This window comes from Excalfactoria chinensis, chromosome Z, assembly GCF_039878825.1.
Source record: "Excalfactoria chinensis isolate bCotChi1 chromosome Z, bCotChi1.hap2, whole genome shotgun sequence".
Lineage (NCBI taxonomy): Eukaryota > Metazoa > Chordata > Aves > Galliformes > Phasianidae > Excalfactoria > Excalfactoria chinensis.
In genome coordinates, this window is record NC_092857.1 from 6,687,838 (window position 1) to 6,705,551 (window position 17,714).

At 40.6% G+C, this 17,714-nt stretch overlaps 1 protein-coding gene across 14 annotated transcripts in view; it reads left to right on the top strand.

The window, feature by feature from the left end:
* CELF4 (CUGBP Elav-like family member 4) overlaps positions 1-17,714 on the top strand; it is a 716,695-nt gene that overhangs the window by 679,750 nt on the left and 19,231 nt on the right. For all 14 annotated transcript variants that reach the window (XR_011905957.1, XR_011905956.1, XM_072358990.1 and 11 more), the window contains exon 12: positions 12,671-12,837. Coding sequence is in view for 12 of the 14 variants with exons in the window: in XM_072358990.1 (XP_072215091.1) it covers positions 12,671-12,798 (128 nt within the window). In the remaining 2 variants the exon portion in view is untranslated. The remainder of the gene's footprint in view (positions 1-12,670; positions 12,838-17,714) is intronic.

Consider the following 17,714-nt stretch of genomic DNA (forward strand, 5'->3'; position numbering starts at 1 on the left):
ACATGCCTTAAGAGTTTGATTATTCATACCACTTAAAGAAGATTTTATATGACTGTTCTCAAGATAGGTTCCTAATCACCCTTTAAAATCCTTCCTCAGAATCTGTAAGGTGTTTTCCTTGATCATTTTGTATCTCCTCAGTTAAACAGGCTCCAGAATTATTGTGTTACCGAGCTTTTAAAAATGCCTATGAGAGAAGAATTTTTGTTTCTATACTCTAGGAGTCAATTCAGGATCCACATTTGAAAGAGGCACATTTTTTACTCCTTCAAATCGAGATTCCAAATTATCCATCACCATCCTGCCTTTCTTAGATATTAAGTTTTTCGAACCAAAGGTGTTCTCATAAAATGAGTTTTCCAGTGATATTTCTATTCCCCTTATTTTAGTAATGAAAAAATAAGTGTAGTGTATTTTTCTGCCTCCTGCTCCAGGCTGGACCAAGAGTTTGGAGGGATCATTGTGCAGGTGCCCCTAAAACGAGAATCAGATCAGGTTGTAGGCAATCAGTGATATTACTCAAATCCCACAGACCAAACGTTACTCTCCTGAGGGACAGCAGGAGGACTTCCACTAGGTTTCACAGAGATCTGTAGAATTCTAGAGATTCTTTCAAAGGCCATTAGTGGTGAATTCTCTGCTGGCAGACCCAGACGAATTTATCTGCAGCTACACTGCAATATGAAGTCGTTTATTTCCCATTGATGTTAATGGCAAAAGAAGCTGACTGATCATTCCACTGTGGGTTATCAAATATGCAGAGTTTTTACACTGACTCTGAAAAGACCACAGATGTAATGGTGGTTTGGTACTATATTTCCCAGTTTAAAATGCGTAAGACTTTCATTTCTCCTCTTGGTACCTAGCAAAGCCCAGTGCCAGATCACAAACTACTTTATTATATATTGAGAAACTTTCTCATTTCTTTTGCTTCCCAGATGACACACTGCATACAAAGTTTTTTGCTGTTAATTTCACTTCTAGTTTTGTTCACTGTTTTTCACTGAATAACCTCCGTAGAAAGCAATGCAGTTTGTGAAAAGTACTACCAAAAGCTGTTCATCACAATTTCTGCCTTCTGAACAGAAGCTGCTGGACTGTGCAACAAGAGAAGCTTCTAGTCTTACTATTTTTACTAGGTTGCCCCAACCTACCGATAATGGGATACAGTGTATGTAATAACATAAAGGGGAGAGATGGTTAGTTTTCCATCTAAGTTACGATCAGTGAGGAGTAAGATGAGGATTCTGAACATTGCTGATTCATTCTGAACATGAAGAACTGTCTATAGTCAGTAGTGAAATTCAATGAATCTTCCTTCTGGTCCAGGAAAGATGACTGCTGTTTTCTGCAGTGTTCATGCGTAGCTTCTTTATCAAGAACCTAGAAATTCAGTGGGATCTAAGAAAGAACTCTGGGGAAAAGAAATGGAGATTAAGATAAATGGACTGGGACACATCCATTTGGAGTGACATGTCTGTTGGGAGCTTCAGTAGTCAGTTTCTTCTTGTTTATAATGTACAACTCCAAAAAAACCCATGTAAAAATAACCTTCACCTTGATTCAGCAACATTCAATGAATCCTTAACTTAGCACCTACTTAGATCTCACTTAGAGCTAATTCTTTGCTTCTGGTTTTACACCAGGAGCGGAACTTGTCTTCTTAAAAGTTCATCCACCTTTTCCAATTATGTACTTTCCCCAAAAGTCTTCTACTGACACATCACGGGCTCAATATTCACAAGGAAATCTCAAAAAGTAAGTCTAGAAGAGTTATCTCTGTTCATGAAGGCAGTTAGGAAATTGCTTCAGTTCCATTTATCACCCATACAGAACCAAGTACCACTGACTAATCTGCAAGCAAATCTTTGCAGGCTAGTTTGTTCCTTATGAGAAAGTCACTGAGCATTACCTTTCTTTTACGTGAAATACAGCGCTTCTTGATCGCAGCAGACATGTATGTATCCAACATATGTTGATTCATGGGGTCTTCTTGTGGTCTTTAAGGACTGCCTGAAGCCCAAATCCTTCCCTTCCTTCAAACACTCATTTGATGACTTCAACTCCTACTTAGCTGAATGGGTAAACCCCACAGTCCACAGCATTAGACATTCAGATAAACATCCTTTAAATGGGTTCTGTACACAGGGAAAAGAGCTTTTAATGTTACCTTTGCTCACAGGATGAGAAATCCGTTGTGGTTTTCTTTATTAGCTTTTTCTTCTTTTTCTGTATTTAGAAGTTGGTCCTCATCACGTGCCCTGTTTCCAGATGTATGTGAGTTGCAGTAATTTAAACTGTCTAAATTTTAGTCTAATCTTGAATTTTAATCATGTGCTTTCAGTGTAATCATGGCAACAATATCTATATGAAAGAACAGATTGTGAAAGAGGAGGATAATAGAAATGAAAGTCTTCTTGGGTAGAACTAGCATATTGAGGGTCAGCATCTACAGCCTTCAAACTTTTTCAGCAACTGCTCCTTTAAAGCAGCATCTGGAGAGCATCCAACTGACAATTCACAATAGTAGGGGCCACTTCTCTGCACATTCAAGATCACACTGCCTCGCTGTATGGAAGTAGCTGCTTGGGATGACGGGAAGGTGACCCAGGGAAGAAGCTCATGTATTTCTAGCTACCTTCTGCACTGGGTGTTCTGACCTTTAGAGAAAGTTAATCATGCCATCTACTTTCACTCTTCATTTAATCTCCCCTTCCCATCTGTTCAGTTTCTCTCAGCTGGAAGCAAGATGAAGAACGAGTACCAGTCAGCTGTCTCAGTGGTCCACAGCTCACACTTTGGGGCCATTTATTATAAGGCATTAGCATCAATTGTCACCTTTGTCATGACAGTTACCACAGTCTATGCCAGATAAGTAGGCAAGAACTGATTTTCCAAATATCTCAAAAGTGAAATGAACAATAGACAGACAGACAAACAGATATACAGCATCAGAAGGGACTGTTCTGATCCTTTGGACTGAATTCCAAAGTAACATATGCCAGATACCACAGCTCATGTGACATGTTCAAACCTTCTGCTTGAGTCATAGCATCCCTTTTAGAAAATCTCTTAATCAAGATTTCATGTGATAGGTGCTCCACCCCTATTGCTAAACAAGATGTTCCAAAATAGTTAATTACCTTCACTATTTAAAAAATGCAGACTCAGTGTCTTATTTCCATTTTAAATTTGTCAAACGTCTGCTTCCATCCAGTGGTAGCTCTTTTTTTTAGTTTTTCTGTAATACAAAACCCCACATTCTATTATAGATTATTTATGAATTATGTTTGGGAAGTAGTTTAATATTCTCCTCAATAAACCGTGGCACCTACTACTATTTTTTCAGATCTAGAATTATTCTTGTAGTTCTGAATAATCCTTAAGATATGTATATTTTTAAAGAAATCGCCTGAATTAAACGCAGAATTCCAGTAAGGAATTTTCTGAGTCTTATTCTGGGGTAGCATCACTTCACCATCTCTAGAGGATATTCCCCAGAGACTGGCTTTATCCAGAGACTGTGCTGAGCCCTTTAAGTATTTCAGCTTAATCTTGAGAGCTCATGTATTTGGCTATTATCAAGAAACTTACATTCTTCTTATAAGCACTATTTTCTAGTGAATAATTCTCTTTTTTATGAGCTACCCATATTTTTTTTTTTATTTTTTAATTTTTTTCTCCCTGTGGATACTTAATTCTGCATTTGGTTGGGTTAAAATGAACACTATTTAACTGAATCCAGACTACACAGTGACCCAGGTCAGCCTGACTTACTGTGTCATTTTCTACCACTTTCAGTATGACTGGCAAATTTTACCAGTAGTTACTTTAGACATCTTCCAGGTCGTGTTAGAGAAACTAAAAAGCACAGAGATTTTAATGTGCTCCTGGAGGAGCCTACAAGAAACATTTTTATATTATAACCCATAATTTACAATTTTTTTGCTGGTATATGAGTTATCCAATTTTTTAGAAGCTTAATATGAGCTGCTTTTATTTTTATAAAGGAAATCTCTGTCAAGTACTCCAGAAGAGTTTAAGCGTACTCTATGAAAACTCATTTTATTAACCCAATCTGCAATTTCATAAGATCGAGTTCATTTGATAGATTCTATTTTACATGAAATCAGACCAATTAAACTGTACACCTTTTAATTCTTTGTCATATCATCTCATGTCAACATTTCCATAAACTTACCTAAGCTTATGAAATATTAACTAAGTTTACTAGGTCATTTTGTTTACATCCTTAAAAATTAAGAAAATATGTTGTTGTTTTTTTCTGGAACACTTTGAAGCTTTTCTAATATTCCATAAATATCTAAAATGAACATTAATGCTTCAGCAAATTTCTGAGCCAATTCTTTGAATATTCTGAGGTTCCAGTTATCTCATCCCACAGATGTGAAATATTTAATAGTAGTTGTTTAGCATAGTCATCAGTTACTGACTGTTCATACATTACAAAATGGATGGATGGGTGGATGGATGGATGGATGGATGGATGGATGGATGGATGGATGGATGGATGGATGGATGGATGGATGGATGAAGGCATGGGATGTTTAACTGGATAGACAGATCTCACTTGGACATGATTAAACATCAGAAGGTTAAATATTCCAAAAAGTCATCCAACCCTATTAGACACTGGAAAACAGCTGAAGTGCTATGCCCTTGATCTGCAGACATACTCCTTTATTGAGTATTCCAGTACCCATAAATCACCTTACAATACAATTCCTTCCAATGCACACATACATTATAGAGCTACTTACATACTGATTGTATCCTGAAATTCTTTACAGCACTAAAAAATTGCAAGCAGCTACTACATTGTGTAAAGAACATAGCAAGGTAAAGACCTTGCAAGGCAATTAAAAGAAAGCCTCCATTCTCTGATAAGACTAATAAACATGGGAAAAGAGAAATTGAGCAGTCTTAAAAATGAAATGCACTGAAGTAGCGAGGAAAAGCTCAGAGGCAGGAGGTCAGCTCCTGGAGGGGGGAGGAGGATGGGAGCTTCTCCACAGAACCCTTCCTATAGAGGAGAATGCTCTTTTGTTTTGAGCACATCACAGTTGCCTTCCCAACTGAAAATGCCTCCTTGCCTTTCCTGGATGTCACCTTTCACTGGTTAGTAACAAAAGCAGTGAAACCATGTTCTTAAGGAGCAGTTATATTAATGGTCTATTGCATTAATAACTAATTCCCTAATTATTAACACAACTGTTTTGGGAAGAAAGGGAGTGTAAGGAATTGCCAGTGCTTTGTGCAGCTTCCTCCACTCTCCTAGTCTAGTTTAGACCCCTCTTATCTATGGGTAGCAACACTTTACAGTCAAAGGAAGCAAGGGGCATGGACTTTTCCTGCACTATTATCAAGCCCATGTGCATGATGGTTCTTTCCTTTCATTGCATAGGAATTTGCCTCCATATGCACAGATCTGCAGAATGCAGCATCTTCCTCTTTTCTTACATTTCCCACTGCTGAAACCAGTGTGAGTTGAATGAAGGAACAAAAGTTCAGCAGAATGAGATTTTCTCCTTAGCTAATGACATTCATAGCTGCAGCAACAAGAAGTACTAGGAAATATCCCTCTTGTTAGTCAGACAAATAGACTGACAGTCAGAATCAGAAAACTAACTGCCTCACCTCTCCAGAAAAGTACTTATAAAGACCAATGTCTATATTTTCATGGCAAACTCTTACAGAATGATTGCTTGAATTGTAGTTGTATACAGTAAGCATCCAGCACAAGAATCCAATCATTCTTATTAATTTTAAAACAAGTTAAATATATATTTCCTTGAGGTTCCTATTTTCCTTTCCACTGACTGAGAATAGTCTACTTACTTGTGCAGATCTGCTGTAGGACCATCTCCCCTAGACTCAAATGTCTGGATGAAGAGTTTACATCTGGACATGCTACTGGCCAGGATGTGACTTCTACTTTTGGGGATGCTCTCTGTAGTTTCCATGTACTGCATTCTGTCTAGAGGGAGGCTTCCACTGAAGAGATGCAACGTGTTATTTCAACCTTGTAGCATATCATCAAAAGCCTGTTTTGCACATTAACTGCTAATTCTCCTTTCAGAATGCAAAGAGAAACAGAAAACTCACAAAGACCAATTAGGAATCCATGGGAACCTAATGATGTGCTCATTCAAGATTGCGCTTACTGCACGAACTAATTCATGGCCGTGCAGAGACACTACTCACTGTGAATGAAAAGTTCACAGTCACAAAACAGTCTTCAAATGTGCCCTGAGACAGACTGTGAATTCCCTCCTTGACCATCTCAGCTGGTTAAAACAGAAAAATCAGCTACATAGAAACAATGTGGTAGTGTCATGATGAAGGCATGAAGCTCCCTCAGAAAGACTCAATACCACAGATTCCCATGGAAAATATGGGAGTGAAATCAAAACTCCCTACAAGACATTGCCCATATTTCCATCTGTAGGAAGAGTCACGCAGGAAAAGATGTGGTCAGGAGAAGCCACAGACTCCAATGTCAGTACCTTCTGGAAGCTGCTGTACAGAGTCAGGAAGATTAGATGCCCTGAGCTGCAATCCTAGCACATTTCTTGATTCTTTGCTGCTTTGATAAATCATTTATTAGAACAGCCTTTTTACATAATCCTGAGGGAAAGGGGAAAAAAAAAAAAAAAAAAAAAGAAAGAAAAACATAAAATAGATTTATCACAAAATCCTGTCCTCCTACCAACCATCTTCGACCAGGACATATATTTCTCTGATTATTAATTAACTAATGTACAGAAACAGCTTCAAGTTTTTTAACCTCTCCCTTTCTCTTTTGTCCTTTAAGAGTGATGACAATGCAGGGCGGTGCTCAAAACACAGACAGCTTCTTCAGCAAAGGAAGTACCAGCATTTTGCTTTGACCCTGTAGTTACAAACCCAAGCACAGAAGCCATTCAGAAAGCAAATACCTAATCTATTTTGTTCTTAGTCATAGGTGTTTAAATCCAGCACACATCAGAAGATAAACAAAGCTAGTAAGCTGTCAATAGATCAATTAGCAGAAGAATGTCATTTAATCTATCAGTAGATATTTGACCTGAAAAGAGAAAGGGACATGATATTGTTAGCATGGCTTGTCTATCTGCCTATCCCTTTATCATTGTTAAATCTCACCTCTCAGAATAAACCATAGCTTTTCTTCTTTTTGAAGCCCATCCAAATGTCTTCAATAATGTGAATATTACAACATGTAAATAATGGGAACAGGAAGAGCTGAACACATCAACAACTTCTGGGCATATCAAGACCCTGAAAACTAAAACAGTCAAATTCAAATGAAGAAAGAGATATTAACTGCCCTGTCCCTAGGAAGTGCTTATACTAAAAATGCACAGTTAAAGGCACTTGCCCTCCTCCTCCACCCAATGTAGCCCCTCCGTCCCCAGCAGCTAAATAGTAGAGATCTTTATATTACAGCAGTGGATATCAGGACAACTAAGGCTAATAAAATAAATAATCCAAATCCAGTCAAGATCTGTAGGCAACTGATATACCAATAGCGTCAAAGTACAACTCCCAGCTTCATTATCTGGTCTAAATGAAATATAGTGAGCAAATGCACTTCTGATCTCTCTTATTAGCCCCATTTGTTAAAATGCTGTATTATTTACAGCTTTGCACAGAGTGAGAAAATGGCCTTAGAATTCCATCTTAAAAGCAAAGTGATGATAAAAACCAGAGTAGTTTTGTGAGCTTATCTAAAGGCAGAGTTCTTGCAGAGGTATCAACATCCCAGCACCAGAGCTTATTACCCAATTAAAGGTCTGTCTTAGGAAGAGTAGACAAATGGTAGACCTCCAACACATTTGGCAATATTTCTGGTGAGGTTTGCAAGCATTAGGATTTTGATTCAATAGTTAATACCATTTTGAGGAATGACCCATACAGGCATTAGCCAGTTAGCACAGTCCTACCTAAGATGTCAGTCCCAACTGCAAAATCAGGTAAACACCAACTAAAACCTCAGTTTAAGCTGACTACTCATCTTCACTGCAGTCAGTGCTGGTCCCTGCTACACAGCCAGTGGGACTTAAAAAGCATGATTCATCTGAGCACAGTTAGTTGTGGCCCACCAAAAAAATAAATTGCATTCTACACTTCACTGACCATATTGGCTAAATCTCCATTGATTATTTTAGGATCCCAAGGTGACTTGCTCATAAATGGCTGTATGTGTAGACACACTCTGAATGTACATTTAACCAGCAGAAGTACTTTGCAATAGGACCAGTTACAAGAGTAGAAATCAAAGTTCACATGAAAGCTAGGCTCTCCAAAGACATGATATAAACAGTTATGCAGCTGCAGCCGACCCAGCTTTCATATTTGGAGGCTGTGTATAATAGTAAACATACCTGGCACCTTTGTCTAGCACTGGGTCCAGCTGGCACAGACTGACCCACACCCAAACTATTATATTGTGTTACTTTCCAAAATATCATGGCAACATCCAAGCTAAGTACTGAAAACAGTTTCTGTGCTATGCTAATAGTCACAGCTTGTCCAGAAATTGGAGTTAGGCAAAAGCCAAAACTGTGTCAAGAGTCCTTCTAAAAATTCAGCGGTATAGGTGATTGAGCTTCACTTTCTCTGAACTTCCCTGGCACAGTTTTGGTTTACTGCTAGGGATACAACTGATGAGTCCCAGACAGGAGTATTAACAGTCTAGAGGTTATTTTAAAAAGAACAGTCTTGTACTATAACTATATCCAAAGATGTGAGTTAGCTAGACAGCACATTTCAAGTTGCGGATCAAGGAAAGCATTTCCAAGGATCTTCTAGCAGTATTTGAATAATAAATCCACTCAGGTGAAATTAGGAGGTGCTCATTTTCTTTCTTCTTGCTGAGATCAAATCACAGAGAGTTGTTGACTGATAGATTATTCAACTAGTCAAATGTAAACTGGGAACATTACCAGGTGCTTACTGGCTAAGATATGATTGCAAATGCAGATCCACTGCCATTTAATAATACTACAGCTCATTACTCACTATAACTCTAGTTTTCTGTCTAGAGATTGATGACTGCCGTGAGGCTTGAGCAACACTTCTGCTCACATCTTCAGAGCTGCAGTGTTGGTACTGCCTCACCCAGGTAGCTGGCAGGATAACTGCAAAGAGAGACAGTTAGTTGGAGCTTTGCTTGAAGAAAGGAGGACAAGGAGCGGTGCCTATTTGTTTCATGGGTCTCCCTCTTAAAACCACTTTTGCCACGCTTAAAAATACTGCTGTCTCACTATGAAGCTAAGATAGTAGTTTTATCACCTCTCATAAAGCTATATTATTATCCAAAGGCAGGGAATACGGCTTTCATGCAAGAGTGAGAAGATGTGTTCCTGTACATATGTGTATTCTTGTGTATGTGTGTCTTTTTCAAACACAAGCCACCCCATGTCATGTGTGAGACTTGCTTTCAAGGAGCAACTAGACCAAAGAGGAGGTGTTGCTGAATGCAAACACAGAACATCCCAAGGCTGTAAAGCATGTCCAGTGCTGTTGTCAGGAGCAGGTGTATACCTGGCAGCAAATGCTCGGCATTAGCTTTTTGAGGGGCTCTAAAGCTGTCTCTTCATTTTAGTCTGTCTACTGAGAGGCACTGGGTTCCTGGGGCTGATTTGTGCTGCCAGAGCATTGCAGGGGTGGGAAAACAGATGGCTTTGTCTGGAGTGCAGGCTTGTCCAGGCTAGACTTACCTAGGGTTTTTGTTCAGAAATGTTGCTGGCACACAGGGACATTTCTGGCAAAGGAGCAGAAGCAATCCTTATACAAAGTGATGGCCCCCTGCCTCATCAGTATCTCAGTCTCATGGTCACTTCAGCAAAAATAATGCATAGTATGGGCATATGAGGTCTCCTCCTGGAGCTAAATTAAGGAAAAAAGTCACATTAAAAACTTTCCCCAAAGCTGAATGAGTTTGGTGCATTGTATCTAGTTTGGTTATGACCTGCCTTGCCTCTTCAGATATCTTCAGATAGCGGGTCTTCCACTGAGACAAAGGATGGCATGATGGGTGGACAAAATTCAATCACTGTGGGTGTTTCTATTGCTAAAGGCACTCCACAACTCACTGAAGGATGTGCTGACAAGGTATGAAACTACCTATAGAAACTATCTTAGGAAAGCACCAGCGTTCATCTTTCTCAATGGCAGTATCAACATAAAGTAAAGGTCTGCAGTAACTGCCAGTTATGCTCCTCATATTGCTTAAGTGGCCAACAATCAAACTATTCACGCCAATGAATACCATAATGGAGAGCTTATTAAATTCACATTTTGCTTATATTGCCATAATAAGGAGGTAGTGGTAGGTATATCAGGTTCCCTTCATTCTGAATATAAAAAGGCAAAGGAAAGGCTATAGAATCATAGAATCACAAGGTTGGAAAGGACCTATAAGATCATTTAGTCCAACTGTCCTTCCATCAGCATTGCTACCACGGCTACTAAGCCAGATCTTGTAGCTCCTCATCCAGACACCTCTTGAACACTTCCAGGGACGGTGACTCCACCAGCTCCCTGTGCAGCCATTCCAGTGTCTGACCACTGTCTGAGAGATAAAGATTTCCTTTACGTCTAACCCAAACCTCCTCTGGTACAACTTGTAGTCATTTCCTCAGGCCCTGTTTGTTGCCTGGGAAAAGAGGACAAACCTGTTCTCATCAGAGCCTCCCTTCTCCCAAGTTGTGGAGTGCAATGAGGTCTCCCCTGAGCCTCCTCTTCTACAGGCTAAACTATCACAGCTCCCTGAGCCTCTCCTCATAAGACTTGTGCTCCAGGCCCCTCTTCAGTTTTGTTGCCCTTCTCTGGACACGTTCCAGGGCCTCAATGTCTTTCTTGTAGTGAGGAGCCCAAACCTGAACACAGTACTCAAGATGCGGCCTCACCAGTGCTGAGTACAGAGGGATGATCACCTCTCTGCTTCTGCTAGCCGCACTATTTCTAATACAGGCCAGGATGCTGTTGGTCTTCTTGGCCACCTGGGCACACTGTCAGTTCATGTTCAGCCGAGCATCGACCAACACCCCCAGGTCTCTTTCCTCTTCACAGTCATCCAGCCTCTCAGCCCCAAGCCTATAGCACTGCATGGGGTTATTGTGGCCAAAGTGCAGGACCTGGCACTTGGTCTTGTTGAACCTCATCCCAATCACCTCACACAGTGATCCAGCCTATCCAGATCCCCCTCTGAAGTGCCTCCCTACCCTCGAGCTGATCGACACCACCTCCCAACTTGGTGTCATCTGCAGACTTAGTGAGGGTACACTCAGCCTCCTCATCTGGGGAGGAGCATCCAGGCTTCCTGGACACCTTTACCCTTCGCGAGCGATTCCCTAGAGATCCCTGCAACAAGTGTCCTGAACAGGTCAAAGTCCACCCTCTGGAAGTTCAAGAGAGGAGTTTTGTTGGTCACCCTTCTGAAATCTCCAAGAATAGAGAATTCTACAATTTCATGGTTGCTCTGCCCAAAACATTCCCCAGCCTTCACATCTCCCACCAGTCCTTCACTGTTACTGAAGAGCAGGTCTAGCAGGGCACCACCCTTGGTAGGCTTGCCTTACAGCTAAGTAAGGAAGCTGTCTTCCATGCCTTCTAGAAACCTCTTGGACTGCTTCCTCTGCACTGTATTATATTTCCAACATATATCAGGGAAGTTGAAGTCTGCCAAGAGTATGAGTGCTGGTGATTGCACGACTTTGGCAAGCTGCTCATAGTATGCTTCGTCCATCTCTTCATCCTGATTAGGTGGTCTATAACAGACTCCCACCAAGATGTCGCCCCTACAGGCCTTCCCCTTAATCTTACCCACAGACACTGAACCTTATCATTCCCAACCCCAAGATCTTCAACATCAAAACAGTCTTTAATATAAAGGAACACACCACCACCCTTTCTTCCTCATCTATCCCTTCTGAAGAGCTTGTAACCATCCATCACAGCACTCCAGTCATGGGAGTGGTCCCACCATGTTTCAGCAATAGCAAGTAGGTTATAGTTAGCCTGATGCACAGTCGTTTCCTACTTCTCCTGCTTATTGCACATGCTGCATGCATTGGTGTAGACACGCTTCAGCTGAGTCATCTGCCTCACCCTGGAGCTCAAGCATCGTTCCCTTAGGCTCATCTCTGGTGAGTCCTGTCTTGTCCCCTCCTCCTGTTGTAGCTAGTTTAAAGCATTCTTTATAAGCCCCTCTATGTTGGTGTGTGAAGGAGAAACAGATGTACCCTAGTAACAACAGAAGAAAAAAGAACAAATGCCTTGAGACCATGCATCACATCTGCTGATACCCAGCTCTAGGGCAACCCAGATCCCGTCTGTGCTGATACTGTGACACCAGGATCTGAACCTCCATGCTTCATGTAGTCTCTTGTCTGAACTAGCACACAGACCAGGCACTGAGTTCTGGGACACTGATCTGTAAACAACCCCTCCTACCCTCCGTCCCCTACTGGCAACCATACTCTCCTCACTTTCCTGCCCACCCACACACTCTCCTACCTGCTCACTCCCTCCCTCCCACCACCCTCAAGCCCTTCCCCATGTTCATTCTCAGTGGTCGTTGCATGTACGTGCCTTGGCCCCCTTCAGCACATTCAACATTCTGCCTTACCTCATGTTTTGACAGGTTTTGTGAGTTTTGACAATCCTGCCAGTGCCCAAGCTGCCATCCAAGCTATGAATGGCTTCCAGATTGGCATGAAGAGGCTGAAGGTGCAGCTGAAGAGGCCAAAGGATGCTAATCGTCCCTACTGAGAAGTTATGGGAACCACTGGATACAAAGCACTAGCACAGGTAACTGCATGGGGAAGGGGGTGTCAGCTGTGGTTGTAGCCTCTCTTTGTGTTGTAGACCCTCAAAAAGATTCAGCTCTGCAACTCTCTGGCTTCTGCCTTTTCCACTCAGGCTTCTGGCTAGAGCCACACCACACTGACACACACCTGCACATAAACGAGGAACTGTTTGTGCCTCATTAGAATGAGAGGTTGAAGGATGCCTAACAAGGGTTACCCTAGTGGTATCCTGCATCTCTAGAAAGTCTTCCTGGTTGCTAGAGGGGAGGCAGCAGTTATCCTGATTCCTCTTGCTCAGCCAAAGACAGCATTTCTGGTTGCTGAAGAAAATCTGCAATTAAGCAGTGGGACTGGGTTGCAGTGTAATCCCAGGTGACTGGACTGGCACAGTGTCTGTCTTGATAGCTCTGTGTTGCAAATGTTTCAAAGCATTCTTCATTCTTCATGCAGTGTAGTCTGTATCCGGTTTCATTCCAGCATAATAACTATATGTTAATATGTCTTCCTGACAATTAAATAACCCCTAATTCCTTTGCTCCCAAGAAATGAATAGAAAGATCCATGCTCATATCTTGCTCAGATACTGTTAAATTCTGTGTACAGATGAAGCCCTATCAAAGCCAAGGAAGCTTTGCTTGAGTGAGGACCTAGACAAATCTGATTGAGGGTCTCATTGTTGTACTCACACACTTTCTGCTGTTGGGAAAGGAGACAGCTTGATGGAAACTTCTAATATTTGTAAGTGTCAAAAATATTAGAAGCAGAAGCTTGTTTCATTGGAATCCCAGCCTATCAGCAATAACAAAAATGGAGATATTTTCAAACATTGAGATGTTTTCCACCACTGGCTGGCTTTACCAACAGATAATTCTTACAGAAATATGAATATAGAAGTGTATGCGTTTCTCACAGAGAGGGGAAGTCTCTTTGCTATTAAAGCCACTCCACACCAGATTGCCCCATAAAGCCAGCACTTTCAGTGGCCCTGAGCTGCAGCATGCAGTTTACACTCTCAAATTAGTAACAGTGAGATGGGTTAGGTGACCTTTCTAGGCCATTATGTCCATAATGTCTCAGATTCAGTGATTTTGAGTCAGGCTTTTTTTTGACCCACTAAGGGTTCAAGTAGAAAACTCCCCATCTTCAACAGTGTTAAAGAACTACAAAACTATCACATTTTTCACTGGTATTCCTAATATATTTGAAAATACTTCATTCTGGACTTCAGAGCAGTATCCTTGCTACTGAGAATTAACAAATGGAATCAACAAGTCTTTGAACAAGGTGCTGCACTAAAGACAACATGAAGGAGATTAAGAAAATGTACAATCAACATATTAGGTGCATAGGCTAATTTCATAGGGACTTTTAGTATCTCTGTGACAATAGTGACTCAAGATACAACCTTCGTAGTTCAGAAACTCCTTTATATGTGACTATACCAAGATAATTTCAATGCATTTTCCCTCTTCAAATACCTCTTTTATTTTACTTGCTTATGGCAAGGCCTCTTGGAAGCTTGAAACCAAAATATGTTTCCATATCAAAGTGCTTTTTGCTTCATCACACTGGCTTTTTTAATGCAGGTTTTGCTCAGAAGTGTTGGGGGAGATGCATGCATGCTATTTTGCTAAAGCAGGGATTGTCTTTGTTGGGGAGATTTTCAATAATATCTGCAAATAGATGAAGAAGTAAAAACATCTCCATAGTTGTGTGGCTCCGAGCAATAGCTTTATGTTGTAGGGCAGCTGTGATCACTGAGGATATGCTTGTTTCTCATGATTATGTGAGAAGGTGCAGGTTGTAGACTCCAGTTAATTTAAAGATCTATGAGTATGAGTCTATTGCGCTTTCTTCACCATGGATTATTACAAGTTCTCTAGGTCTAGCTTGTCATGACAAGGCTGACTTTGAGGTCTTAGTTTCTTTCCAAACAATAGTGGTTGTAGTTTTTCCCTAATAATATATAATATAATATACATAATATATGAGATAAGGAACCATCAGGTAAAATGGCAATGAAATTTCAAATCTTTCTCCGGGAGCATTTTTTTCTTGGATTTTGCAAAGCATAAGAACAGTTTTGAATGGTCTTCTCTGTTTACAAAGTCCTTCAACATTCCAGGCTTTTACTTAGATTTTATTGCTTGCTTGCCAGCAAATTCACCATATCAGTGCCTCTGCCTCTGTTAGAAGTGCACAGTACCTACCAGAACTTAGTAGATGCAGTTCTAAGCTTCTTTTTCTCACGTAGACTCTCATCTTGAGGAACCCATTGAAGGTGTTGAATATACACCAATCTTTTAGCAGAATGAAGTTATCCAGGAAGAACGTTTTGTATCTGGTTATCTGAGGATTTATTTTGCACCTCACAAAAAGGAACAGCCAAGTGTATGTGGCTTCAGTAGAGTGTCTACCAAGGAAGGATCTGATTTAGCATAGGAATTACTGTATTGGGTTAGACTGAAGAGGACACTTAGTGACAGAAAGGGCTTCAGTCTCTCTTCAGCTTATTTGATTTCTAGTGCTGTGAGATCTCCATGCCAGCACCCTAAGAAACATGGAATTTTTAGTCATGGTGGCCCAGTACACCAGTTTTCAGGTAGGCCACAGGGCTAAAACCTCAATAATTAGCTGTATTTAAAGAAGCGTTGCTTGTCTTTGACTCAGCAGTGTGTTAGTGTACCCCCATGCCTGGTTGATGTGCAGACTCCAGTCACCAAAATGCTATTGGTAGTCAGCGATTTGCCTACTCAGTAGATTGACAGTGCAGCAATAAGTTTCCTTACGCCACCAGGATAGAAGTCAGCCAGGTCCGCAGGTCCACAGCATGGATAGCTGTTGCGAAGCTTGAGAGCAAGCACTCCTTTAACTGGCTGAAACACAATAATTGTGGGGATTTTTTATTTTCTTTTGCTTTGGTCACTGCTCTTCAGGTTCCTCAATTCGAATTTGAAGTATGTGAAAAACCATATTGACACTGGGGCAGTTACTCAAGTGCTTCAAGTATGTGCTCAAAAATCTTTTTTAATTGGGATTTTTCTAAGAAAGAGTTTTTCTTTAGTAAACTCCCTTCCAAAAATAAGAAGCTGCCAACAAAAAACAAAAGCAAACACCCATCTTGGTGTAATCCACTAGAGGTTTTTTTGTCTCAACCAAGAAGGAAAGATCGTCACTGTTTTAATTCTGAATGCACTTTTTATTTTTAATTGATAAATTTCCCTTTTGGGACACAAGTAGTCCAGTCCACACTGATTGGAAGTCTTTTCTTTTTTTTGCAAGCACTCTAAAGTTGCCATCACACAGTGAAAGTATCTCTGTGATATGGCAAATAAGTCCACAAGCTGCAGAACAAAAAGCTCTGAAGAATTCAGAAGTCAAAACATTTTCAAAATGTCTCCTTCTGTTCTCGTTTTTCTTTATAAGTAAAGAAGTGGTTATAGCAGGAAAAAAAAGAAAAAAGAAAAAAGAAAAAAAAGAAAAAGAAAGAAAAAAAAAGAAGGAAGGAAGGAAGGAAGGAAGGAAGGAAGGAAGGAAGGAAGGAAGGAAGGAAGGAAGGAAGGAAGGAAGGAAGGAAGGAAGGAAGGAAGGAAGGAAGGAAGGAAGGAAGGAAGGAAGGAAGGAAGGAAGGAAGGAAGGAAGGAAGGAAGGAAGGAAGGAAGGAAGGAAGGAAGGAAGGAAGGAAGGAAGGAAGGAAGGAAGGAAGGAAGGAAGGAAGGAAGGAAGGAAGGAAGGAAGGAAGGAAGGAAGGAAGGAAGGAAGGAAGGGAAGAAGGGAGGAAGGAAGGAAAGAAGGAAAGAAGGGAGGAAGGAAGGGAGGAAGAAAAAAGGAATAGGGTTGTGAGAATAGTAAGAAAAAGAAAGAGAAGGATCATTTGAGGCAACTCTGCCAAAATCAATATATTCTATTACAAATCCCCCCTTAGGACCAGAAAGCAAAGATTCAAAGGCACTTCATATGTCTTTCAGATGGTAAATGCATGAAATAATGAAGAAAAAAAAGTACTGAAATCCACAGCTCACTTGGGTGGCCATTCCTAGGAGCTTTTAAGTACACTGCAGTGTAACTAAATTGCTGATACACAGAAGAACAGTGAAAATCCTGTCCAGATTCCTCTTGTGGCTCCATTTCATAGAATCATAGAATGGCTTGGGTTGGAAGGGACCTTAAGGATTACTAGGTTCCAAACCTCTGCCACAAGAAGGGTTGCCAGCTATGAGATCAAATACCAGATCAGGCTGCCCAGGACCCCATCCAGCCTGGCCTTTAACTCCTCCAGGGACAGGGCATCTACAACTTCTCTGGGCAGTCTTTTCCAGCAGCTCACTATCCTCTCACTTTGGTGACCAGTCATTGGAAAACTGTTAGTTTCCACCTCAAATACGCTACTATTGAAGTTTTATTCAAAGCTAAAGATGGAGAGATGTGTCTAAATTGAAGTACTGACTGGCATGAAACTGAGTGGGACAAAGTACATGAGTGACCAGACTGAGTGGGGTGTAAGTGATACTGAAGATAGGAAAAAAATAGTATGATTTTTTATAAGTTCCTCTCCTAAGGAGAGTAGTGGCAAAACATTAAGAGAATGCATTGTCCAAGCAACCTCCTTCTTCAAGAGGAAATAACATAGAGCAAAGTTTGAATACGAAAGAAAAGATGCCCAGGTCCTCCCTTACAGCTGCTTGAATACGTGCTGATATGTGATTTATTGTAGAAGGAATTAGGTGCTCATTTTTGCAGCTGGCTGAAATAGGTGATGATTTTTTCCCATAGGAATTTATATTTTTTCCATTGGAATATGTATGTTACTACATAAAGGAATAAAAAGAGGAAAAAAATAATTAAAAAAAAATTAAAAAGGATGTAAATGGAGCATTT